This window comes from Anoplolepis gracilipes, chromosome 5 (genome assembly GCF_047496725.1).
Source record: "Anoplolepis gracilipes chromosome 5, ASM4749672v1, whole genome shotgun sequence".
In the NCBI taxonomy this organism is placed as follows: Eukaryota; Metazoa; Arthropoda; class Insecta; order Hymenoptera; family Formicidae; genus Anoplolepis; species Anoplolepis gracilipes.
Genome location: NC_132974.1, coordinates 1,375,959 through 1,403,581, shown reverse-complemented (window position 1 = coordinate 1,403,581; position 27,623 = coordinate 1,375,959). Strand labels below are relative to the sequence as shown.

Below are 27,623 nucleotides of genomic sequence, written 5' to 3'. Positions count from 1 at the left end.
ATTTATTGAAAAGGTAGTCGCGGTATCCCGTGAAGCTGTAAAATAATTTGTAACCAGCGAAAAGAGAAAATTATACGGCGCTCTTGCCGACGCTCCGCAATTAGCGGGAATCAATTTGCGTCGGAAACTATTAAACACCGCTTCCTTCCGTCCTAATTTTCTGGCATTATTCGCCATCCCATCCCGACCCCGAAGACAAGTCAGGCCAGTGTACCGCATAAAATGCTGCCAGCGCGAATAACATAAATTACGAAGCCGACACGTGTCGCCAATAATCAACAAACCGACAAGTATATATGCACAACGCGCTGTAATTGCCGAATGTAATTCTCGATTTACAGAGTTGACCTCATTTTGCGCGGAAAATCACCTGCGTAAACGTAACATACTCCCGTCGTTAATTAAACCCGACTCTTTCATTTTCAACTGCTTTTAAATATAATTTATAATATTTAATATATATATATATATACATATTAAATATTATAAATTATAAATGTTAATAATGAAAAAGAGTTCAACTTTTTTTATATAAAAATTTTTAATTAAAAAATATAAAATATATTAAATATATTAATACATAAAATATTTTAAATATATTAAATCAAATTCTCTTTCTCTTCTGTTTTATAAATTTATTTTATTTAATTTCTTATATTTAGAGAATAAAATATGTATAATCAATTCGAGTATTTTATTCGAGCATTTTTGGCCTTGTAGGAATCAATGATTCAATATAATAGTAATTCGGCAAATTTGGAAAAGAATTTAATAAATCGCATCATTTCCATAATTTTGTATACAATTATTTATTTATGCTGTCTAATTTTCTCACGTATAAAGATGTACATACAGATCGAATCAGCTATTTACGTCGTGAAACGATCCCATAAATCTAAATTTGTCCGGTTTCAATCAAAACGCTACACTTTATTCGCTATTGTATCAAACGCTGGCAAATCGCATAAATTAGTAATCTGCACGTTGATCCGTTCCAAATTAAGCAGATTGTGTTATCGCAACGTTTCACGTTACGTCCAAATACGCATATTTAATTTCGTGAAAATTCATGCGTACTGTTCTAATAATTAAATGATAAACTTGACAGAATTTTTTGTAAATTTTTTACGCATATTTGATTTTATCTCTTCTCGGTCTAAAATTAAATATTTCTGTAAAATTTTTCACATCACATTCTCTCTCCACCAATTTAATGCAACGATATATTAATTTTGGAAAAGTTCAACATTTTTTACACACCGTACATTTTAAACATATCATTTTACAAATTTACTTTTATTCAGAATATTTACAATATGATGTTATCTACATTTTACTGTAGCATATAATTATATGTATCTAATTATTATTAAATTTTTGGAACAAGCACACTACGAATACGTAGAAAACTTATCATATTAGGCAAAACACATGGCTCACTTTAACCGACAAGACCAGAGAACCATCACATATAATCGAAAATCGTAAAAAATCTTATCCAGAGGACTGCGCGAACCCGTGTCGTTGACAGTCACGGGGTTCATTACACGATCCCCAGGATGGCGCGTCTCCGTAATTTCAGCCAATTTTCTCGGCATTATTCCAGTCGCTTGGCACGCTCGGCTGGAGTGCCAAGTGAGTGCCCTCGTAAATCTGACGATCCGCCGGCGGAATTATTTCCTGCCAAAAAAAGGACTGCTGTTTCTAGAAAATGGAGAAAAAGTAGGAAGGAGGAGATCACGTGCATAAAACTGGTATCACACGTTCCATACGCTGCAAATCCCCCGTTGGTGAATTACGAGGGCGTGCGGTACGCAACGGGCGACATACGTGCCTCTTTTTTCAACCCCATCCCTCGAGCAGAACGTCGTCAAAAAAAAAAAAAACATTAAAGACCGACGACGTTTTTACAGTTTTCATTCAAGAGCGTAACTAGATGAGGTGGTAACATACAACAAATTTAATATCGTACTGTAAACAAAAGAAATAATTCTATTATAAATAAAATAAAATCCATTCATGTAGAAACTCGCGTATATTTTTCTGCGGTAAAATATAAAAAAAAATAATTGCATTACAATAGAATAAAAGTAAATACTGCGTTTTGTTCATTCTTTGAGATAAAGATACGCGTGCATGTCCAAAAAGAAGAGTAGAGAATGTAAAATTAACTGACATTTGCTGACATTAATATACAGCACACAGTTAATTGATGAAATTAATTGATTGAATTAAGCTCACATGTATAGGATCCATTCGAATGTACCGACCCCAAATGTAAATATGTACATACATTGAATTCTGATGTCTACTAACAATTAGTTGATTTGCATTAGCTAGGTGCATCTGTATCGGACACTAGGTATCTATTATTGTACAGTTTTTAATTTAATTTCGACTTTCTTTAGAACTCCTTTTTATTAATGATGAATTAATTTTTTATATTTTTGTGTCTATTATATAGGTATTATAAAGAAAGCAGAAACATATTATTTATTATATAACGATACACACACACATTATTATATATCATTTATGAGAGAAAAAAGATATTGTTGTGTATGATATAAAACCATTGAAAAGCTTAATTTAATTTGAAGAAATTTTCACCTAGTTACGTCACTGCAATTCGTCTCATTGTTTATCCGGGGCAGTTTTTCACATTGACAAATTCGGCTCTTTCTCGTGCCATACTAGAGCGCGATGAAGCTTTTCCATCTACGGTTTCATCCGGAGAACGGAAAAGCTTCCAGAGGAAAAAAACAGTGAGGGATTTTTCGTGTCGCGGTTTTACGAAAAACGTCGCGGTTTTGCGCTCATTTCGTGCTTTTTGCCGGTACTTGCTGCAATTTGCCTTTTTCATAAAGTTTTTCAGTACGTTCATTTATTATTGCTCTTTCATATATTTATTTTTTTTTGGCAAAAACAAAAATTACTTAAATAATTAATTTGTACAGATGACACTTTATAAAGCAAATACATTTTATAATAATTTGATAACCAATTTTGTGCTTAAAAATATATATCTATAATATATCTCATAAGAAACTTATACACGATATGATATTCTTTTCTTTCGCGATTATATTTTAATTTCAACGAGACAACAAATTTATTACAACAAATACATATATGGTTTTTTCATCATTTATTATTTTAACATTTTTAGATTACATATTGGACATCGTTAGTTTAAATTCGATCAAAAATGATGAGACATTGAAATTTAATAATGATAAAAAGTAAGAGAAAGATAAATATTCATTTAAACTGTTTTTTTCAGTTTCTGTATACATTTTATATTTTTGACAAATGAACGCTACTTATTAATCTCGTGTTGAGAGTTTATTTAGGACCAAAGGTTAATAGCTAAGAGTGGAGACCAAATAGTTGGGAGTTTGAAATTTAGAATTGAGAATTGAAAGCTTACGTACATTCACAACTTTACTCAAAATTACGTTTTAAGATCCCGAGATGGTACTATTTCGTACTTTCTTAGGGACATAAGTCTCGCAGCACTTTATCACCGAATCTGCATCTGCATCGAATGTACAATCTCTAAAGCGCGAATGAAATTTCGCAAATTCGGCTTCGTACGCGCATCCGCGGGATAATGTCAAAGATGGATTCTCGTGTCGTTTGTCGTCGACAACTCTCTTACGTGCTTTTCAAATTAAATAAAGTCAAAAAACAAATTCCAGACACGTATGTACTGTACGCATCTCATCCGCTTTTCATCTCGACGTTGACGACGACGTGCTGGATTCAGCGCCGCGCGATTTTATTCATTCCGCTCTTCAACCGCACGCTGATGAAACCGGGCAGGATTTCGCGAGCGAGTTGGAGAACGAAGCGTTCCCCAGGAAGCGGCGCTCGTCAACAAGCGCTTGTCAGGAAGCAATAAATATCACCGCTCGTAAATATCGCGGTTAGCAACAATAAATCCGCGTTACTTTAGAATTTTACACGAGATGAATCTCAAAGGACAGTGAACGCCACATTTTGCGCTCTCGTTACACGTTTGTTAATCTTACGTGGCTTAACACACTTGAAGATTTATATATGCAATGTATATTTTAAAAATACATAGGATAAATGAAATTATGTATTTATGGAGGAACTATTCAAGTTAATATTTTTATTTTCATGTAATTTTTTGTACTTTAATTCATAAATTAATTATTACTTTTATATTTTAAAAGGCGAAAATTGCTTTGGGTAAAATGGTTAAATTCATAAATCTCGAAATATATTAGATGTATTAACGTTTGCAGCTGATTTGTCTAATTCTTTCTTAAAAACACACTTAGAGAGACAATTAAAAAGTGTAAAATAATTGGTTGCAAATATTTTGAAAAAATAAAAAAGTAAAAGAATTTTTTGTGTATTTTTAGTTACAATTATTATGTTTTTAGAAATCATATAAATAGATAAAAATACTCTCTATAGTTGTTTTATTGTTTTTGAATATTTTAAACATAATTATCCAGCTATCTCTTCAAAATCTGTATCAGTTTTTTTTTGGTAAACAAGAAATTAAAAGAAACGTAGATAATCTAACTGGGTTACCAGTTCCAAATGTATATCACTGACCCATGGAACTGAACTAGTGTTATAGATATCTTATCCAATTTAGAAACTTTAGTGAAGAGAAAAAACAGTATGTGTATACGGTAATGTAAAGTTTAACATCATTATCAAGGGAATATGTAGCCTCATACATACACGTGAAAATTTAAAGTGTACATATCGCACGGTCGAGAAACTATAGAATGGACAGACTACGAAAATATAATATATACAAGGTATTCCCTAGTTCGAGATAGCCCAAGTTTCAACAGTGTGTTATAAAATTTTGAAACAAAGATTTTCGACAAACGGTGCAAGTTGAAATTTCTCGTATAACATCATACTGTATGTATGTATGTATGTGATTTAATTATTTTTTTACGTTAAAATTAAAATGTTTTATTCATGAAATATTATATCTTTAAAATAGAATAAATATCTTTTTTCATATTGAATTATAGTTCATATGCACATACTGAGTTTTTTTTATTTTAGAATGATATGGTTTTTTTTTTAATCACATTTTAATCTGAGTTAGATATTTATATACACAATGTATGTGTAATGTATACATGTATATGTATACATTTGTGTTTGATAATATCATAAACGATTAGATGGACATGTTGGCACTCGTTTGCACGCTATGTGTAATAAAATGTAATAATCTGTCAAAGCGCTGTAAGCACCTTGCTTTTTAGACTTGCTTACTAATATCGAATCTTTTTTTTTATTCGATCGAGATACGTCAGCTGGGTCAAGGTAAATAAATGAACTATCGAACATGTCCTTCGTGAGAATGGGATCTATCCTCGACCCTGTTTGTCCACCGGATACAAAAATAATCCTCACGATGCACGATGCACATTTTTTAATTAAATCGAGAAAGAGGATATGTCGTTATTATTTTACATTTACTGATAAATTACTCCGAGAGGAACGAGCTGTGCGTCAAAAGAAAAAAAATTAATATTCTATTGATATTTTAACGATATTATTCTATTTACGTAATATAAAATAGAGAATTAATCTCTTTAATTCTCTTATTTTTAATAACATTTTATGAAATGATTAAGAAATACACATACGTTTTTATATAATTTTAATATAAGTAATCATTAAAAGAATTTCCTGGAAAATGTTAAAATTATCAAAAAAAACCCAAATATTAAACTTTAAAATATTTCAATACAGAAAATATAAATTTTTATTTACATATCTTAAATACTTATGCAAAATCTTAAATAATATTTCTCTGTATAATAATAATAATAATAATATATTTAATAATGATCTGGACGAAATATACATAATAAGCAATAGTTGTGTGAAGAGGTAAAGCATTTTTTATTTCAATATTTATTATTAAAAAGTATAAATATTTTATCTCGTTATTAATCACGTTCGATGGAATAATCATGTTGCATATATGGCCTCGAAAAACTTTGCTGTCAGCGTCTTGCACAACTCTCATCAAGCTTGGTTTACGCAGCTCGAGATTCGCATAAATCTCGCATAAGGTTCGAAAGTAAAACTAACTTATTAATGAACGCACGCGTTTAATGTACTGCGCGTAAACTGGGCAAACAGCCGGGGTTTGCGCTTACATAGTTTTCCGTAGAGAAGCGAGAGCTCTTCTCTCTGCTTGCTCGCCAACTCCCGTGAGATGCACTCCCCGTACATGACGACGTTTCTTGCATAATGAAGCTATATCGTTCGTGTCCCATTCTCATGGCCCGAGAATCAGCCAGGGCTGCGCCATGTTTTCGGATCCTTCTCATTCCTTCATCATTCCTCAGCCCCTTCGTGTTCGATACATCGAGAAAGGAGATCTAATTTGATAGTACATTTAATTTAACTCTTAATAGAAGCTTAAACGCTTTAGCAGATGCGACTTTGTGAGAAAGAGTTTGATGGAAAATTTCTCTCTCGAGAAATTCGACGAATTCGTCTTCACGACGGAAAGCACGTCGATTAATTCGCACAAGATGACTTTGGTAGATTAATCGCCTCGTTAATCCCATGTTACCGTACCCGGGCGATGCACAGCGATGCCGGTATAATTCACGTTGTGCACACAGTTTCTTCCTCGCTGTCTTATTGTCGGAATAACGTAATATCGCCGACGTGTAGTCGACGAGATCGTCACGACGACGAAACGCGAGCTAAGACGCTCTCCGTTCGACTTAACGACATTCTCGTGGCAGATTAGGTCGAGTGAGACCAAAGTAATCCGGCTACGGAGCGACGAGGTACGACATACCGGGATGGGATTAACCGGAGCTCCGGCGAACCCGAAGCCTGCGCGGATGTTGCACGCTTACGGATTCTGACGTAGACATTTTCACAGGTCCGCGTCGTTTACGCGCGATTTAACGGAAGCATTAACCACTTTGCTCTTTTAACATAATGTAACTTCGTCAGAGGGTGGTGCGTAAAGTACGTTCGAGCGCACTGGCTGTAAACTAATGCCAGTACCTTAGGCGGTGTACGCGAGATGTATAGTTGACAGCTGTAGCAAATCCTGCATTTGTCATTACATAAATAGAATAAAAAAAAAATAGCTCTATTGAAAATAATAATAATAATAATTGATCGAAAAAAATTTATGCATATTTTATAATATATTTAATATATATAAATTATAAATATATAAAATTTAATATATACAAATTATAAATATATAAAATATATTATATTATATTTTCAAATTAATTATTAAATTTAAAAAAAATTATTTTTTTTATTTTTAAACATATATGATTAATATAAATTATACAACATATGCATATACATCTTACAATCATTATATATATATATATATATATATATATATATATATATATATATATATACACACACACATGTGTATATAGTCGTATCCTTGGAGTTTAATTTGTCTGCTTTTAACAGGAATCCGACAGTCTGGCAGTGTTCTCCGAGTTATTGAGATACACGAGCGTCCGTGAACTGAGCCTGTGCAACGCACGTTTGCATTTAGCGGTGCACGAGGGTCCCCTGGCGAGATTAGGACGTCGCGACGATGCCGGCGCCGAGCTTCTGCGAGCTGCACCACCTCCGGCCTGTCCTGCGATCGTCTTCCTGAGACTAGCGGGATTCCAGGTGAGCAAAGTTAACTTTTGATTGTTGATTTTATTTTTTTAATTTATTGTGTGTTGAAGATGGCCCAAAGAGATTATCTTATTTATTTATTTTGTTTTTAAACGCGCTTGTACATTTTCTTAATTAATTAATTAATTAATTTTCCGGTCTTATAATTTCCATTTCAAACGCTTTTAATATTATAAATGTATTACTGTGTGCGAGAAGGTCACGATTTACACAGCAAAGTTAGAAGAGACTTGTGTAAAATGGCTCTGAACTATCTTATACAATGTTATTCGAAATGGAGTATATAAAATAATTAGAAGAGAAGCCATTAAATGTTCTAACTCGCTTACAAACTCACTTACAAACTCGCTTACGAATCTGATCCCGGAATATAACAACGCTGACGTTAATAACATATGCAATCTCATTATACTGGACTAACATACGAAGCTTGCCATCCGCTGATGTGGTTACATGTCTTCAAGTGCGCTACATACGGATATCCGTATCGTTACGAGAAGATAGCATATGTACATAGTATCACGGTATCAGTAGTAGACGCAGATGTAACTGTCCGTCTCTCTGCCCCAACTCCCCTGAATGTATATAAGGCTGTATACCTATCGTGTTTCCGAGATCTCGCAGAATCCATTAGGTACACTCGCGCCTCGATCCAGAGCAGAACAGTTCGTGATCCAGGTTTCCTGTCCCACGGAGATGATCCGTTCCGCTTGAAAAATGAATCTGCGCCATGGTTCATGAACCACGTCACGAAGAAAATCGGTTAGTCCACCGAATATCGTTTTCCCTCGTCTAATATATATAGTCTCCCTCTTCCTGTTAATTTTGACCCTAGTCAGGAAATTGTAAACGTGCTGTATTATCCCATAACATTCCGGATATTGTCTCTTCGCCTAATATCGTCGCTTTGGGGTCAAGAAACTCTGATCCAAGCATGTCTGTCCAAGAATTCATTTAGGACATTTTTTAGAAGGAAAATGCAAGATGTGTCAGTTATATTACAGTGCACCGGCAAACACATCTTTTATATAGGAAGAATGTATCTATACATAAGTATGATACGTAAATAAAATCGCGCGAAAAATAATTATTTTTAATGCTAAATATATGTTTGAATATATAAAGTATATTTTTAGATACTTAGATTATTTCAGTAAAGACTGTATATTTTATTTGTACATTTTATAAAAAGAAGAGATGGATATTAAAATAATTATTTATTTTATTTCACGTTCAAAATGCCAATTCCGTGCTCGAAAAGTTTGCCAGAGCTTGTGTACTCTCCTTTCTTTATCTATGTAACTCATATATTTTCTATTACATGCGCAATTACAGTCGGTTGTGCCACGACGGCGATAAATAAAGGACGGCCCGAACCCCCTCGACATTCGTCTTCGTTGTCCCCGCATTACGTCGACTCCTGATTCTGCTTCCCTTCCTCTGTACAGGGTGACTTTAAAATAGAGCGTCAAGCTTTGCAGACGGCTTCTTCATTTCTACGAATTTACAATCCAGTTTTTTTTTTCTTAAAAATATCTTTACTTATCGCAAATTTTCAATTTTCAACGTTAAGTATCTTTGTTAATTAACTCTCTCCTTGAAGAGTTTGTTGCAACAGTTTAATCTAACCCACTTTTGTTAAAAGCTTGAAAAGATTAAGCTAATTTAAATTCTCTCTCGTGACTTTAAGATTGATCTTTTTAAGTTCTTAAGTAAAAATTAAAAAAGGTGCATAGAGTTCCGCTAAAAAATCTAATTTACAAATTCTTATAAATTAAATTTTATTTAAAATAAAATAAATCTTCACTATGAAACAAATATTAACCTTTGAAGTTTCAAATCAGTTTCAATTCACTTGTCATTTCAAACTTAAGAAACATTAATTTAAAGGAAATATTTAAAGAAATTCATAGAAAAAAATGCCTGTTAAATCAGAGGACACCCTATGCATCTCTCTTTTTATACGTCTCTCAAGCTGAAAGTGAGCGAAACAAATAGCGTCCGATAAGATTTACCGAAGAAATTATTTCTGATTGCAGGTGACAGTGAACGATCGTTTAGCGCTGCGTGGACCGTTGCTGTTGCCGTTCCTGGCGGGTTTCACGTCGCTGAGCGAACTCGATCTGTCGCTGGACAAGTCAACGATCGGCGGCAGCAGCGGCTCGCTGCTCTTCATCGATGACAAGATACTGCAACAATTCTTCAGCTGCCTGGCGACACACTTTCGCAGTCTGCAATCGCTCCGGATCAACTTTTGGCGGATCACTCTGGAGGACAGCGATCGCACGATGCGGCAGATTGCCAAGTATCTCAAGTTGTGCGGTCTAAGCTTTCTCAAGGCGAACGGCCTGATTGTCACTGACAGCGCCAAGCGGGTGCAAATGGAGCACGTGTTTGTGCAGACGATCCTCACGCATCTGCAATGCCTCACTTGGCTATGCCTGGACGGTATCGAGCTTACGGAGACACAAGCTACCAGTATCGGCAAGTGCGTGCGCGATCGTTACCCTGGCACCGCCTTGGAAATCAGTGCCAAAGACGTGCACGTGAGATCGGTCAAGGCTCTGGTGACCGCGGCCGAAGAAGGCGGCAGAACAGAAGTAGTTTATACCGGCGGACCTAGCTGCCGCTTGAAGATCACGAAGATGCAGAAGGGTGGCCGTGGTAAGAAGAAATGAAGAAACCGCGAGTAATTGGAGGAAGTTAGCCTGAAATAATTTGCCGTGAGGCAAGAAGGAACAAAGAGTCGATCAAACGAAATGATTTGATCTCTTCGCGGATTAGATTGTGAGATTAAAAGAATTCAGAAAAGAGGAGAAAGGTAGAGAACAAGAAGGAAGAATAAAGTCGTACTTTGAGGAAGAAGTAAAGAATCAAATGAAGAATTAAATATAAAGAGGCGATAGGTGGATATAATACAGATTTTTTAGAAAAGACGAATATATCAAAGAATATCGAAGAATCAACGTCGTTTTCAGTCGTGTGACGCATGGTGAATAAGAGATGAAAATGTATGGAGATGAAAGAGGAAATGCGGGTTAACTTTATGGATTTTTGTCTTACTGTGATTTCGTTTCCTGCGCGTGTGTTTCGAGGCGCGTTAATCTACTCTAGACTCTGTAGATTGTAGCGATCTTATCAGCTCTCAAGGATGATTCATTGCGATAACGGAAAGTATTTTCATTCATCTAACGTTTTCAAAAAACTAATGATATCAGCACAAACAAAGAAATTTATGTTATGTAAAGTGACTCACTATTTTAACAAAATGAATATTAGGTATTAACTATCGATGTGTCATATGAATAAAAATGATGCCAAATAGCAAGAGCAGAAACATTGGTTTAAAAGTAAAAACATAAAATAGAAATGTAGAATAGATAATATATCTTTTATTTGAAATACTCTTGCTTTTAAACGAAAAGCATGATTGTTTTAAAAATATTAGCGTGTTCAAGTAACATCATTATCAGAGTGGGTCTAATATATGAAAATTATATATATATATATATATATATATATTTTCATTTACATCTTTTTATATGAATAAAATCTTCATTTTTAGATGCCATTTCGAGAAATTATATTATTTTCGATCATTAGTCGGAGATTTGCTTTAATGAAAAAGAGCAAAATCACTTTTATTTTATATTTTATTTATATTTATAATCCGTACTCATGATTAGTGGATTTTTTGTGAATAAATCTCATTATTATTGTTAGAATTCTTAAAAATCTATTGGAAATCCGTTGGATGAACGAAAGTTTATTGCCGTGTAAGAGGATCTCCTTTTTAATATTTTTTAGAGAACGAGGGGAAACGGAAATACTTATCGCGAGGCGAAAAGAATATTTAAGCGGGGAAACACAAGAGGCTGTTGCAATTACATAAGTATGTTGTTGTTAGATGGAGATGTAAAATACGATTCAGAGTAATATATTATTTAGCGATATAGATCACACGATCGTCACACGATATTATTAAATGTTACGACCGACCGTCATTTGTGATCGGCGAGGAAATGCGATAGCTTTACCGAAAAGGTGGCGTGTTGTTGGGAAGTTGAAGAAATTTTATAGAGTAAATTTTAAACGGTAGAATATACGAAAAACATATACACGTATGCGCGTATTACGTATATATTACGCGTTTTTCCGCGAAAGGCGTGAAAGGAAAGAAAGTCGAACATTCATAATTCTTTAAGATAGAAGTACACACATAGGCAGGCACCGATGCAGGCTATTGTTGTATAAAATAATTATTATAATTAAGATGACTGCCAAACACATAATACTTGAAGATCCGCATTCTTCGCGTATTGCATTTAGCGCTAAACTTGATGTTAATATATATATATATATATATCGTTATCTATATATATACAAATGAAAAAAAGATCGCTTCCAATTTCATCGCGAATAAACGTTCGATCATCTTTAGCGCTAGATGTGAACTGCGAATGCTTTGGTATCGTTTATCAATGTCGCGTAAACATTTTAGAAAGTCGTTCCTGCGATTGTGCTACGAATCCAATAAAACGTATCTTACATGAGCTGAGAACGATGTTACGCAACGTGATTTCGATTGATAGATGATCAGTCGTGATCAATTGCACCAACGATAACTGCCATTCAACTGGAACCACTGATAAAAATAAAAAAAAAAAAAAAAAAGAAGATTAATCGGCGAAATGCGAGGGAAATTTTTGCTTATTTTGGAGTTCCGCCTTATATAAAGCGCCCAACGAAAATCTGACATCAGTTTTAATAAAATTGCATAATATTTACTAAGATATATAAAAGGAATAAATATATTAAATATAAAAATTTTTATCATAGATTGAGAAATGTACCTATATACTTAAAAAGTTATAAAAATAATACACAAAAATATTTTTAAATCTTAATCTTATTGGAAAATTCAATTACAATAATTTTATTAAAAAACTGTCTTGAGTTTGCTTTAATTTAAATTTCAATACATCTTCAAAAACACTTATTACATTTTTTAAATTTTATGTTAAATATCTTTTGTGATCAATCTTTAAATCGAAATTTAAAAAAACCTATAATATATATGTCTATAAATAATGCTATAATTAAATTAATCTCTAGAGAGAGAGAGGACCTATTAACTTCAATACATTTTACTATAAAAAAAATTACAATTGAAACATCAGGGACACAAGACTGTTCGTTGCATTCGTTAATTTTTTGATTTATGATTTCGGATTTTGTCTGGCGCTTTTAGAGGACAGTACTCATTGAGAGTTTTCTCTCCCTTTTAGTGTTTTTCCAAGAACGTACAGCACTCCCATCCCGCGTAATCTTTTATTATCCGAAACTAGATACATAAGTGCTCCCGCTCGAGCGTGTGTACGACGAATTTTGTCATTTTTGATAGTTTGCTATGTACATAAAAATCTCTTCGATTATATCGCGCGGAGCGAAAGAGATTACACCGCGCGATCTGTTAACATTTATGACCCATTTTACAAGAAAACCAACACTCGGCAAGACTGAAGTTGATGGTCACATATATATATAAATATACACACATCATACACACCCACGCACACAAGTAAATACACAAACGTACATTTAGTTACGTGGCCAAGCGATCAAAACGGCGACTGGCGAGATAAGCGACCGACATTATTCGCACGTGCCGGGAATCAACTTGAATAATTTTATTATAAATATTTATGTATTTATATGTGTACACATATCTTCTTCAAATAAATGTAATATGTGTTTGAGAATTTGTTCTCGATAATTTTATGCTATCCGCGATTTAAATGCTTGACACAAATATGAAACAAACTTACATAATAGAATTGATACGATATTAAAGCCATCGATTATTTTATAATATCATTATTATCAATAAAATAAAAAGATTATACTTGATTTATTATTAATTAGAATAAATATGAGTGATTACTAAAATTTAAAAAAATAATATGCAGAGGAAGATTAGAAAAATAGATAATGTTATTAGCTAATATATTATTTATTATATTAAATTACATATATTAATATATATTAATACATATATTAATACGTATATAATATAAATATAATATATCAATATATATATATATATATATATATATATATATATGTTAATAAATTAAACACATGTAATTTTTTCATTTTTTTATCATAAATTATAAGAAATTCGTGTTTGTGCTCCAGATGTTTGTAAAGCATCGATAATAATCATTAATTGACATCAGTAAACAGACGCAAACTATGAATTGCAAGAGATGAAGAGCCCATTGTATAAGTACGTATCTTTATTATTATATTTACACGTTCCATTTATGTATAATAGCCACACTTATTTGCGCATTCATAAATTTATACAATGAAGATATTGGAAAAAAAACGTAACAAAGATCCGTAAAGCATGAAGCAGTCTCTCATGCCTTATACAAATATTCGCTCTTATCGTCACACCATTTATTTATCTAAAATCTAGAAAAAGAACATTGATCGCCGCATCTAATGTCGCGATGTATAAGCGCGATCGTCTCTGCATGAAGTCTATAGCGACCAGAAATAATTTCATTGTGATATTCTATTACTAGTAACGTAATAGCTAACAATTTGGCCTGCATCACGTCACACTTGGAAGTAATGTCTCGAATAATATTTCTCCCTCTCTATGTATATTAACATGTATGTAACATGATACATGTAGTATATATATATATGCTGATCGATCTCTACCTCGTGAAAATGCGATGAAATTGTTATTGTTACTCTAAATGTTTCGAGCCGTCTATTATTTATTTATGTGTGAAATTAAGAAAATTTGAAGAAAAACGATATTAACAATTTTTTTCAATTATCCATAGTTTTCTCAAAGATCTAGAAAAGTTGTTTTGGATTAAAAAAAATTTAATTATAAAAATCAAAGAAAATATTTTTCTAAAAGGGAAAGAATGTTTTCCTTTCTGAATTCTGACTTACATGCCTTTAAGCTTTCATCTTTCATTGTTAATTTAGTATTCTCTAATATTTTATTTTAACTATATTGTAGTCACTACAATATCGATATTGGCTTCTAATATAATTATAATTGATAACATAACAATTATAAATTATGTACAAATAACATAAATTCATCTTCAGCAGATTGTATATTATATATAATCAATATTGTTCAACAAGTATTTTCTTCACACATGCTAAGTTATATTTATTGATGTAACATATTACTTTGACAAAGAAAGATAATACTTAGCATGGACGGAAAATATAAATTACAACTTTTTTTTAAATCAATGTATAAAATAATGAATTTTCTGTGTCAAAGTATTCTTTTGCAGATATTTAATTATGTATATGTTATTTACTGTATGTACTTCTGCTTTTGCTTGCATAGATATGACTAGCTTCCTACAGCTGTCCTCAGATTGCTATGGCCATTTGAGTTCTTTATGACAAGCTTACAAATTATAATTTAATTCTATATAAATAATAAATCAGTGGACAAATTATGTAAGATTCAGCATATTCTTTCGTTCACATTGTCTTGGAGGTCTCATTAAAAATATGTTCACAGACTTATATATAAATATAAATATACATATAAATATATATATATATATATATATATATATATATATATATATATATAAAGTATCATTGCAAAAATAAAAAATCTAAGCAATGCTACTCTTACATTATAGTAAACTAAATTAAACTTGGAAATGCTTAGTTAGAATAGTTACAAGTAAAAGTTCGTACAAACAAAGAAATAAGCCTTCACTCTGGTAACGGTAAGGTATTTGTATAAAGTTAAATAGCAATATTTGCTCAGAGAGATTTTAGAAGAAAAGAAATGTAACCGCCTGGTATTTTTAATACCTAACGTGCCTTGGTGGGAAATAGATTTGTTTTTTAATTGTACATATTTGCATTTAAAAATGATTAAGCTAGTAATTTGATTTGGTTGGGTATTCTTTTAGGACTTATTTTTCAATCAGTATTGTGTCAACAGAGTTTCTCTATAAGGCATATATAATTTTCAAACGATTTGTAGTTCAAGACGAGACTGATTGCCATTCAAAAGTGTACAATCACCGACTTTTGACGCGGCGAAGACGATTTGTGGCACCATTGTATTTTCCGTCTCCTTGTGGCAGAGCCCGCAGATAAATACACTTCTGGTACATTTGTAAGAATATTCCACAACGCGCGTCATGCTTTTCATAGATCACATGGGAGCGTAATCTAGCTGAACCGTAAGCTGTCTCACGCCCGCCGCTTGGAAAATCTTTTGGGTCGTTATCACGACAGATTTGGAATCCACTTCTCTGGCCACTTCCAATTTCAGGCATCCGACGTACACGTCTGAGCACAGTGTCCAGAAGTGTGGTTCTTGTACGCTATACACGCCAGGTATCTGGGTTACTTTGTTGTAACACTGTGGTAGAATGTGATCTAGAGCTACTGGCTGTCTCTGCATGAGTATCTCCCATGATTCTTTCATCAACGAGATTACACTTAACACTATCAATACTGCTATCAACATAGAGCAGATCGGATCGGCAATCATCCATCCGAACATTTGCATCAGTACCGCAGACACAATCACGCCCACGGAGCCGAGAGTGTCCGCGAGTATATGCAGGAACACGCCCTTCATAATTTGCGAGTTTGTTCCACTAAATGACATATCGACTTCCACATGATGATCATAATTGTGATTCAAGAGAGAATAGTGATTGTCATGGCTGTGACCGTGATGTCCTTTCGCACCATGACTATGACTATGGCTGTGACTATGTCCGTGTCCATGGCCATGTCCATGCTTAAATGCATATATTCCTACTAAATTCACTATAAGTCCCATGACAGAAACCACAAATAGTCTCTCATGTTTAATTTCTGGTGGTTCGATCGACCTTTCCACAGCCTCCGACATAATGAACAGGGCTATGAATAATAAGAGCAAACCATTTACAAAACCACCTAGTACTTCAGCTCTAACATATCCGTACGAATATCTCTCAGTTGCTCTCCACTTTGTAATGACAGACGCCGCTAAGCCAAACAATAAACCGGTGCAGTCGAAAAACATGTGAAAACTGTCAGAGATGAGGCCAAGACTGTTGGTCCATATTCCATATAGCAGTTCGACGAAAGCGAAGGACAAGTTGAGAATCAGAAATAGGAATAAATTCCGAGTATTTGGATCGGAAAAGATGAGACGTTTCCAACCCAACAGCTTCTCTTTCACTCTACTGCGGAAGTTGGAACGTGAATCACGTGGACTGTGCGAAAGTGGCAGCATTTTATAATTGCTTCAATGTTAATCCTATGAGTCAAAATCTGTCCTATAAAGAAAAAAATTAAACATGTGAGAGAATACAAAGCAACAAAAAAAAAATATTATCAGAGTAAGATTTAAAAATTTTGCTTAATAATATATTCATTAGAAGATTTTAAATACAATTATTTTAAAAATAAAAAACACATGTATATGTTCCCGTAGAATATTTCATTCTGTCAAATTAACTATTCAGAATTTACAGAAATTTTATCATTTTTCAGTGTAAAAATATACCCATTATTAAAAAATATTCGAAAATTCGGAAATTTTTTTTATAAAGAAATCAGAGATAAAATATTAATTGTCTAATATAACCCGTTATTATTACTACTGCTTATCAAAACAAGTAGTTAATTGAATCTATCGTAAATCGCTACGTACAACATCTCCAGCTGTTGACTACGGTATTAATTGGAACAACACGTATATACATACACATTGCACGTATGTACGTCCGGTCGCGTGTACGGCAAATGCGGTGACACGTCTACGAGACTGATAAGTACCATAACCTAAAAATCACCTTCCTCGACTCACCTCTCACTGCGATGGACGATTCGAATTCACGAACTGACGTTCGACAACGTTCGGCGTCGTCAATCACCGGGCGTTTGATACATGCCGGCTGTCAAAGACGCGAAAAATCGGACCGCGCGTGGGATACGGGACAACGGAGCGCCATGCTTCGCAGTCACCAGCCACTCCTGACAGGGGGTGGGGGAAGGAAGAGGAGCAGAAGTGGCTAAATCGATGCGTCACGCGCTGCGAAAATTCACGTGCGAAATAAAATTCGTCACGCGTCGGAATAATTGATCGTAACGGCGCGGTTATCGTGACTTTTCGCGACACGACTTTCCGTCGCGACTTCGAGCAACGTAGTACCGGATATCCGGGGATAATAGATGGAACCACAATCGCCAGAATCGACATGGCGCTCAGCCAACTTCCGACCTCCTTCTTACTCGATCATCAGCCATCATGGTAAGTCTTCGCGTGTGAATTGTGCGATTTCGGAAAGTATTTTTACCGTAATCCTACGATAAATTCGTGAATATTACGTAGAGAGCAAAGGCATTCGTAAAATGATAAATTTAAGTTGAAAATACGTGTCGGAGGTGCGATTTTTGTTTATAAATAAGAAATATAACCTGTCTATAATCAAGGACCCATGTGCTACATACAATCTATTAAAATATAAAATACAATATTTTTTATACCGAAGAAATTACGATTCTATATTGATGATTCAAAGATGCAATTAAAAAACAATTATATTAACGGAAATATAATCTGAATATACTTGATAGTGAGTGAAACATATATTCACCTGTATGTATATTTATGTTAATGTTTCTATAAATTTCAAATAACTCCAATTTTTTGCATTATTTAATATTAATATAATGTGCAAATTATGAATTTTATATGTGAAAAGTATGTATAGAGTATATATAATAATACAAAACATTGTTAAAATATCTCAAGGATATTCTTTTATTGTTTTCAATTAAAGATATATATTTAGTATAACTTGTATAATTCTTCATCCTTATATGATGACCAATTATTTTCTGGATAGCTGTGACAGTAAAATACTGATTTAATGAGTCTGATTATCCTTGGAAGTAATCAAGTTTATCTTGCTGTGAATGTATCTTAATGTTAATCTATTATTACAGCCACCTAAAAAGGATACGAAAGGTTCTTCCAAACAACCCCAGAAAACCCAGAAGAAGAAGGAGGGTGGATCTGGTGGAAAAGCTAAGAAGAAGGTTTGTTAATTTATCATATATGATTTTATAATAGATTTTAAATCTCACTTTATGTACATATATCAACTTTATTAATTGCAGAAGCAAAATCTAATTTAATGTGTTTGACGAGATTCAAATTATGTACAATTTTAATTTTTTATTTTGCAATATTAGAATTGTTTTAACACATTTTCTCTCTTTTACTTGCAGAAGTGGTCCAAAGGAAAAGTACGTGACAAGTTAAACAATCAAGTACTCTTTGACAAGCCGACATATGAAAAATTATTAAAAGAAGTACCACAATACAAATTGATTACACCTTCGATTGTTAGCGAGAGGTTAAAGATTAGAGGCTCTCTCGCCAGACGAGCGTTGATAGAGCTTCAGCAAAAGGGCTTAATCAAGCAAGTTGTGCAGCATCATGCACAACTTATCTATACACGTACTACTAAGGGAGATGATCCAGCAGTTTAATATGTATAAGTCAATTTAATAAAAAACTTAAAGCTAAAAAATGCAATTACTTTTATTTCTTTAATCTTGATAAAATCAGTCAAAATACAAAAATAATATATGTAGATAATAAAGAGAAAAAGCAAGAGTTCTAAATAGAGTATTCAATTAAATGAACATACAATCTCTAATTTTTACAAAATTATTATTACAAAAAAGATAGGAAAAGTAATGCTTGTAAGTAAAATCATTTTTTATTATATCAGTATAATATAGAAAATAACCAAAATTTTATATAACTATTATAAATTACATATATACAATTGTTACAATTTTAAGATAAACAAAAATTTTATTATTTGAAAAGATACGAGCAGAAACTTATTATTTGAGAAAGGAAAAACAAAATTACTCGTGAATATTTTCCTATTTTATACAAAACTAATATTTTATAAAATATTATTAGCATTGTTTCTGCTTTACTATTTATACTTTTTTTATCGTACAAAGTATTTTACCTATCTATCTATTCAACATGTGTTTATCGAGATATTTAATTCCACGTTTTGGCTTTTAATTTCATACAAGTGTATAAATCACGTCAGGAACAATATTATACATCTGCATTTATTCCATATTACTCGTGCAATTTTCTGTAAGTTACTATTTTTTGGTAATAGTTTCTATCACTGTTCTCAATATCATATCTTACCTGTCAAATAATCTCCTTGTCCATATAATCGACTCGTGCATTTATGCCGCTTATCATCAATAGTGCATTTCTAACTTACAAATAGCTCTGGTTTAGAATCGATCAGACTTTGTATTTTACATAAATCTATACTAACTTTGAGACAAGATTCACTATCATTATGTCTAAAATTGTTTTCGTTATTATGATTTACAGTATTTTTATCAAATGCTAAACACCGAATAAACTTTATGGAATCGGATGCATCAATTTGTTTATTTAGAATATTATGCTCGTTAAACATATTATTCGAAACATGGGTGGCACTCCAAATTATTTGATCTATATCACTTGAAACAAGACGCATCTCATTGTCAGTCAGAATCTTGCTCTCCTTGGAATTTTTTATAGAGATATTTACAGAGAAAGTATCATATAAAACCATCTGCATATACAGAGATATTGTGATTAAATTTTCTGCTCTCGGTAAAATGATTAATAATTTATTATTAATCGCTCTACATGTGAATATACCTGAACATGGTCCGGTTTGCAGCATCGAAACTTTAGATCGTGTAAATTTACATATTGCGGTATCAATCTAGGTTGATGACAGGTACTGTGATTGTTTGTGACTCGGGGGAAGACGCTGCGGGTCGCCGCGACATTGTGCGATTCAACGACGTTGCTGCTGTCCGCACTGCACATTAATAGATTAATATTAATATAGATATTAATATTAATATAGATATTAATATAGATCAACCTTGTTTTCTTTCAGTATTTTATTTTCAGTTTCTTTTTTATATTTTTCTAATCACTATAAAAATTACAATACCAGTATATATTATGTTAGTGCAAATCTTAATTAGCTTGCTTTATTTTTTGTAGCTAATAAATATCTTTTTTCCCAACAAAATCATTAATAAACATTAATTTACAGCTCAATTCATTGCAATAAGAATTAAAGAAATTAACTATTTAAGGAGGAAGTCTCATGTAACAAGTTCAAAAAAATCAATTTCTTTTTTACATAAATTATTTTTGCATATAGTAGAGCATATATGTATTTATACATGTCCTGACATGTCATTTTATATTGCAAAAAAAATTTACTCAAATATATCACATCAATAACTTCTCTATATAAAAAAAAGAAAAAAAAGAGAGAGAGAGAGAGAGAGAGAGAGAGAGAGAGAGAATTTGCATTACATTTATATTAGACTCACCTCCGATAGGAAGATGATGGGTCTGTCTTCTTTTGGCCGGATGATTTAATTTCAGCAGGACAGCATCCTGCATCCCCGTCACACTGTTAGAATCGCAAGATATACACTGGAGAGGAGGCACGGGGAAATTTGCTTGAAATAACATACACTCCCCGCACCGTATTTCTCACCAGAATCAATAATGTGCTTATTGTATATTTATTATTACTTTATAAAGCGTAAACGCGGGGTTTACAGAAGTTTATTGCAGAAAAATAAAATATTTTATAAAAAAAATAGTGTAAAACTAAACATAATAATTATTTACATTATTTATTTAAATTATTTAATGTTTAAATTTTTTTAAAAATACATTACTCACCGACATGCCGTTTGAAGAACTATCGTCAGGACTGGATACATTAGCAAATACTTTATTCTTCATCGCGCTAGTTTTCTCATCTAACAAGTTTTTCTGATTGCCGTTTGCAATAACAGGTATAGCTGCATATAGTTCCATCGATTTACTTAGAAAAGTTGAAGGATGATTAATCAAAGTGAAATCTGTTGGCATAATGGTGTTTGATGGTGTATAGAGCATATTTCTTCCTGTAAACTGCATATTGTTTTCCACATCTTTATTGGTTATAGGAACTGGCTTTGGTACTGATGTGTGTGTAAAAGCGGAATTGGGGTAAATATGAGGTAAATTTCCTAGTGGCAAGCAAATTTGACTTTTGCGTTTGCTACTAGGCAAATACGTCCTTCTCAGACTTGCAGAAACTGCAGAATTTTCATTACTCTGCTGTATATTAAGTAATGCGATGTTTCCTTCCGAATTTTCTGCAACTTGACTCGTACATCTTACATCATCCGCCTTATGTAATGACATGAATTGGGTAGACGAGTCATCTTTTTGATTATAATATGAATTGGAAGGTTCGTTTACAGATGTACACGTCAAAGGATTTTTCTTTTCATGAATTTCATTGATCTTACTTGGAGATATTTTTCCATTTTGCTCTTTACTCTCATTACATGCAACAATATTGCAGAAGGCTGTTGAATTATTTTCCAAAGACTTTTCACCAATATGGTTTCTTTTGATTTTCTTATAATTATTGTAAACATTATGTACTGAAAAATGTGATATAAATGTTATCATAATTATATGCATGTAATCATAACGTATACAAACTCAGTTTTTTTTCTTAAATTACCTTCTTCGTATATACGCTTTGGAGGAGCGACATATGTGACAAGTTTTTCCAACGATTTACTCGTTGAAGGAGACGAAGTATCAATGGAATTCTCGTATAATGCTTCGTTAGGTACACTTTCGAACACTTCGGGCGGTACAGAAGTAATGTTGGTAATTTTAATATTCATTTCCGTGTCCAAGTAATCGAAATCATTACTATTTGAAACAATCAGATCTGGCATGGATTCTTGCGATGTAACTAATTGTTTAGAAACAATAGGTTCACTTTTGTTTGAAATGTTTGGTTTTGTTGCAACAGATTTATATAGCTCAATATTATCTTTTTCCAATAAATTAGTTGATGTAGAATTTAAACTTTCAGTTGTTGCAGTCTCTACTGTGTTTAATTGTGACCTAATAATATCGTTTGATGATAATACATGTATATTTGACTGAGAGGTTAATTGCAGTGGAGCTAAAAAATCCGTTCTTTGTTTTAATGTAATAATCTGCAATAAGAATTATAATTATAAAATTATAAAAGAATTATAAAAAACAAAAATTATGTAATATATTATTTTTATATATAATTTATATATTTATATATAAATTATATAAAAATAATATATTCACATGGCATGTAAGGCAATTAAAATGGGCCAATACTGTATGAAGATACATTAAATGTACTTCCATATTACGTCTTTCTCAATTCGCAAAAAGAAATACATTAGAAACAAATGTTATAGTACTTATATAATTGTTTTTTTCTCTTATGTAAATAATTCTAAAAATAATGAAGATACAGAATCAGATAACAGTTCTGATAAGTATTCAATAAATTTTTATTTTATAGATTTTTTAATCTGAATCAGAATCTCTACTTAATAGAATTAATAGAAATAGAAACAAAATCTGTAGGGATTAAACAATGCTATTATATGAAGATGATAATTATTCATCATAGTAATCTAAGATAAATCTTTTAATCTTTTAATAATTTTATACAATAAATGTCGTTTAAAAAATAAAAATAAAAAATATAAAAAGAGCAAAATTCTTAAGTATTTATAATATATTTTATCAATATATTTTAATTTCGTTAACCTCTATTTCATTATCATCATCGCTCTCAATTGTGATAACATCCGCTTCCTTTTGAATCGGTTGAGATGTTACGTCATTACTAGACACCTGTTTTTCTTCCCGAGTATTATTGTCATTATCGCCATTTTTTAATGATGTGTTGGTATCTTGACTAACTTTAGGTGTATTTTTCTTGATAAATTCATTTGTTAATTCCAACCTATTAAATAAAACAATAAGTTAATTGTATTCTATTAAGATAGCCTATTAAATTTGAAGGAATATTGTTACTATAATTATTATCACACACATACACACACACATATACACACAGTTACAGTCTAACCATTTAATCATTCGCTGCTGTAACTTAAAAGAACGTGGTCCAGGACGCAATTTAACATCCGAGTTGGAATCCGGCAAGGTTATCGAAGATGAACTAGAACTAAAATTAGGTGATGGACATGACACAGGAAAGTCCATTCCCACAGAGATGTCTGTATCACTATCTGAATCAGAAGCTCTATTCAAACTAGAAATAAAAGCAATAATTGTATAGGTTAAATATTGCTATTATATAAAGACTATAATTATTCATCATAGTAATCCAAGATAAGTCTTTTGAGAATTTTGTATAATAAAATTTATTGTATAAAATTCTTAAAAGATTTATCTTGGATTACTATGATGAATAATTAATTTTATAAAATAAAATTCTTAAAAGATTTATCTATAAAATTAAGATTTACAAGTTTAATCTATAAAATAAAAAAGTAAATTTATTACATACTCATCAAAACTGTTATCCGATTCTGCATTTTCATTATTTTTAGAGTTATCTGTAGGAGAAAAAAATACAATTATGTAAATACTATAACATTTATTTATAATGTATTTCCTTTTGTGAATTGAGAAATACTTACGTAATATGGAAGTACATTCAGTGCATTCCCATACAGGATTGGCCCATTTTAATTGCCCACAGGCCATGTGAATACCTTGTGATCCACAAATTCGACATAATGTTAATTCCCATTTACTGTAATATTTCATAAACATTTCATAATAATTCGCATATATAATTTTAATATTATTTTTAAGCAGCTATTACTTACGCATTACTGCTTACATGCTTCCTTCCCTTTGGACAGAGACATTTTACTGCGTCACATTGATCATGTCTATATAAAAGTTCTTCAAATGCATTTGGTACTAATTCCCATGATGCATCCCTATATTATATGAAAAATATACGTTTTTACTCTATGTTACGTATGCTTATCAAATGATCAATGTTAGTACCATTAGTAAAATCTAAAAGTAACTTTTAGTTCTATAGTCAAACTAATGTTCACAATTTAAAAAATTCCAAAGAAATGTGTAGTTAAAAAAAAAAAAAAAAAAAAAAAAAAAAAACGACCTGTCAAATTTCTATACTCACTGACTCGGGATGAAAATGCCATATTCTAACATAGCATTTCGAAAATCTTGCTTATTATTACAAAGAGGGCACTTGAAAAAATATCCCGCACTTAAAGCAAGTTGCTGAAATAAAAAATATGTCTTGCATCTACTTTTATGTTTATATTATGCATAATAATAAATGTATTTAAAAAATTGAAATGTTATTGACTTAAAATTAGCAATAACAAACAATCAATACAAGCTTTTCATGCTTGAAAGTATTATTATAACTAACCTGAACACATTTACGATGAAAGAATGCATTTTTTTTACAACAGGGGGCCCATAAGGTGTTCACAAAATCACTTGGGTTTACCTTATCGTAACAGATATAACATAATACATTATCTAATGAGCTAATCTGTTTTAAAATATGTTGATCAAGTTGTTGCTTTGGCCTATGATTTACACAATATGATCTGGAACATTCCAATTACCATAAATTGCTTGGTTGACCATAATTTTTAGCAGATGATTTTTCCTTACCTAAATTCTCCAAAATATTGATGTAATGAACCAGCCTTCAAGCCACAAGGAAAATGAAATATCCGTTTACATTTTACATTACAGCAGCCTAAAGTAGCACCAATCTTTTTGCAATATGAACATGCCTACAAACATTAAGTACTTGTCAAAATAAATTCATAATTTATAGTATCAGACAAACATGACTAAACTAATTATAAAATACTTATTATAAAAGTTATATATTAATATAGTTATTAAGAGAATGCATCATTTTTTAATTATATACCAATCTTTTTCCTCTGCGAAGTTCCTTTTGTATGTCTTCTGTCAAAAATCCAAGTATACCCTCATCATCATTTCCTTTCTGTTCCATATTTGATGAAAGAAGCTAAAAAAAATATACATAATGTGTATTAACAATATAATTCTGACAGCTGTATTATAAGCTTTCTATATTCAGACAGTTTAAAAATTTCATAAATTCCACGTTTAATAAATGTTAATAAATAATGTGAGATAAAAACCAGACAATTCTATATATATTTAAGATTATTTGACTTAGTACTTGACTTACCAGGCAGTAATAATGTGTAACAATTCCATTATATTCATAGAATTTGCCATATTCCACTTCATTGTCTTCTGTTAAGTTGCAAAAACAACAGGCCTTGCGAGAGGAATTGCCCATGGCGGACATTATGCCTAAATGACAAAAGATCGCAGAAAAACTTGATCAAGATCAAGATTGAAAAACGGGAATCGTAAGGTAATAAACCGCGAGCCAAATTTGTATAATTCGGGTAGGACAAACGATCACTAAACAATTTGTTAGCACCTTTACCGATGTTTACGGCATGTTTGACGTGTACGACGATTACTTAATAGCGAGATTTAACAGGACGGAGACATAAAATCACCTGGTTAACAGAAACGACGAAAGACGAAACCGTTTGTCGTCATATATGAAGGCAAGAATATCGCGAATACTAATGAGAACATACGAGAGTCAAAGTACTCTCCGATGTGATTTCTTTATCGCCATTATGCTCTCGACATCACACTCATCTCCATCTATAAGATAACATAAACAGAAACTTTCAAACCGCGTCGGCGCGTCGTTGATCGAAGGAACGTGTCCGAAGCATGTCATAACGAATTGTTCGCACGAAATAACACCTTTGAAGTTACCAATTATAATTTCATACTTTTCATAGTTATATTATTCTGTCAAATTTGTATTTCCTTAATCCTCAATTTTTTTTGTATTTACGAACGTATTTGACACATAAGTTCTATATTTTACGTATACAGGTATGTACATATATGCGAATAATGTGAATTCAGCTAGGATTTGGAGGGAAAACGGAATGACTGGGTGCTCGTTGCTGATTGGTTGTCCTAGATTGCGTTCAGAAATCTACTCCGGATGAATTTTTGAAGACAATCCTAGGGTATTTGTCAAAGGTCTTTTTCTTTTGATTGTAGCACTGATTCAAGGTCAAATCAGCTGCTAGATATTTATCAAAAGTCGTGTCACCATAGACGTAGGGCGCGTTCGGGGAGGCACTATTAGCGCTGACAGTGTCATTCTATCTTTGTTACTCATTAAAAGTTGAACAAAGATAGGACGACGCTGTTAGTGCTAATAGCGTCTCCCCGAACGTGCCTATAGTATGAATAGAAGCGTGACGTCATTAGAGCTGACGCCTGCGAATAATGTGAGAGGGAGACACAACGGAAAGTACATAGCAACTCTTTGCTTCTTCGCGCATGCGCAATGCACATTTTTGTTATTAATGAGAACTTTTTTAACAAGTATAATTTCCACTTTTATTTTTACGCGACAAGAAAGAAAACGAGCAAGGATATAACCTTAAAACACTCATTGTACGTACCATAGACACGTGTCATATTGCACATGTATGAAGTAGAGTTCCTCTAGTAAAGGAACTTGCATAAGCTGCATATGCATAGCATAAAATCGTATAGACCAATAATATTATATAAATCAATATGACGACTTAATGCTCGATGCTCATTGGTCCATACGATCTTGTACGTTAAGGCCGATTCTACAATAGCTGTCGTATTCATAGTCCGTTAAGATGATCTTATATATAAGAACGGACTATAAATACCGGCCATAAAGATCTAGTATGTAGGCCATTAAATTGATTTTGACCTCAGCTATTACAATATGATGAAAAAAACATGTGTAATCCCATTTAAAAAATACCGATGATTTTAAAAT

General features: G+C 32.3%; 4 protein-coding genes across 10 annotated transcripts in view; 2 read left to right on the top strand and 2 right to left on the bottom strand.

Moving 5' to 3' along the window:
* Positions 1-13,645, top strand: part of LOC140665970 (uncharacterized) — a 227,048-nt gene extending 213,403 nt beyond the window's left edge. For 2 of the 3 annotated variants that reach the window (XM_072892628.1, XM_072892627.1), the window contains 2 exons: positions 7,483-7,692; positions 9,741-13,644. In XM_072892628.1, coding sequence (XP_072748729.1) covers positions 7,483-7,692; positions 9,741-10,379 — 849 coding nt within the window. In that variant the 3' untranslated portion in view covers positions 10,380-13,644. Of the gene's footprint in view, positions 1-7,482; positions 7,693-9,740 lie in introns of all 3 variants that reach the window. The other variant, XM_072892629.1, reaches the window with a different exon arrangement.
* A 341-nt stretch (positions 13,646-13,986) lies between these two features.
* Znt86d (solute carrier family 30 member 7) lies at positions 13,987-17,848 on the bottom strand. Of its 2 annotated transcripts, none has more exons than XM_072892631.1 (2): positions 17,585-17,848; positions 13,987-17,051 (listed from the first exon to the last, which is right to left on the bottom strand). In XM_072892631.1, exon 2 carries the CDS (start codon positions 17,006-17,008, stop codon positions 15,929-15,931), a length of 1,080 nt encoding a protein of 359 aa, XP_072748732.1. In that variant the 5' UTR covers positions 17,009-17,051; positions 17,585-17,848; the 3' UTR covers positions 13,987-15,928. The 2 variants fall into 2 exon arrangements, with proteins under 2 accessions (XP_072748732.1, XP_072748733.1); XM_072892632.1 differs by lacking the exon at positions 17,585-17,848 and adding an exon at positions 17,429-17,577.
* A 93-nt stretch (positions 17,849-17,941) lies between these two features.
* Positions 17,942-19,316, top strand: Rps25 (ribosomal protein S25). Its single transcript, XM_072892636.1, has 3 exons — positions 17,942-18,028; positions 18,727-18,819; positions 19,012-19,316. The coding sequence occupies exons 1-3, from the start codon at positions 18,026-18,028 to the stop codon at positions 19,273-19,275; spliced, it is 360 nt and encodes a 119-aa protein (XP_072748737.1). The 5' UTR covers positions 17,942-18,025; the 3' UTR covers positions 19,276-19,316.
* Positions 19,317-19,545: 229 nt separating this feature from the next.
* On the bottom strand, positions 19,546-26,679 carry LOC140665971 (uncharacterized). 4 transcript variants are annotated; one of them, XR_012046680.1, is made up of 17 exons: positions 26,290-26,679; positions 25,947-26,074; positions 25,659-25,760; positions 25,391-25,515; positions 25,140-25,323; positions 24,882-24,985; positions 24,556-24,672; positions 24,364-24,479; positions 24,231-24,279; positions 23,787-23,972; positions 23,462-23,660; positions 22,374-22,863; positions 21,536-22,290; positions 21,175-21,257; positions 20,480-20,645; positions 19,967-20,390; positions 19,546-19,917 (listed from the first exon to the last, which is right to left on the bottom strand). XR_012046680.1 is itself a non-coding variant. In XM_072892630.1 (16 exons), exons 2-16 carry the CDS (start codon positions 26,067-26,069, stop codon positions 20,037-20,039), a joined length of 3,153 nt encoding a protein of 1,050 aa, XP_072748731.1. In that variant the 5' UTR covers positions 26,070-26,074; positions 26,290-26,678; the 3' UTR covers positions 19,547-20,036. The 4 variants fall into 4 exon arrangements, 1 of the variants encoding a protein (XP_072748731.1); XM_072892630.1 differs by having other exon boundaries at positions 19,547-20,390; positions 26,290-26,678; XR_012046681.1 differs by lacking the exon at positions 19,546-19,917 and having other exon boundaries at positions 20,258-20,390; positions 21,175-21,280; positions 26,290-26,678.
* Positions 26,680-27,623: the final 944 nt, after the last annotated feature.

Coding starts and splice junctions, on each gene's coding strand:
- Znt86d (XM_072892631.1), bottom strand. CDS start 17,008: ATGCTGCCACTTTCGCACAGTCCACGTGATTCACGTTCCAACTTCCGC.
- Rps25 (XM_072892636.1), top strand. Junction 18,820..19,011: donor GTGGAAAAGCTAAGAAGAAG/GTTTGTTAATTT, acceptor TTTTACTTGCAG/AAGTGGTCCAAAGGAAAAGT.
- LOC140665971 (XM_072892630.1), bottom strand. CDS start 26,069: ATGTCCGCCATGGGCAATTCCTCTCGCAAGGCCTGTTGTTTTTGCAAC. Junction 25,516..25,658: donor TTCGCAGAGGAAAAAGATTG/GTATATAATTAA, acceptor TAATGTTTGTAG/GCATGTTCATATTGCAAAAA. Junction 21,258..21,535: donor GTTCTTCAAACGGCATGTCG/GTGAGTAATGTA, acceptor CGATTCTAACAG/TGTGACGGGGATGCAGGATG.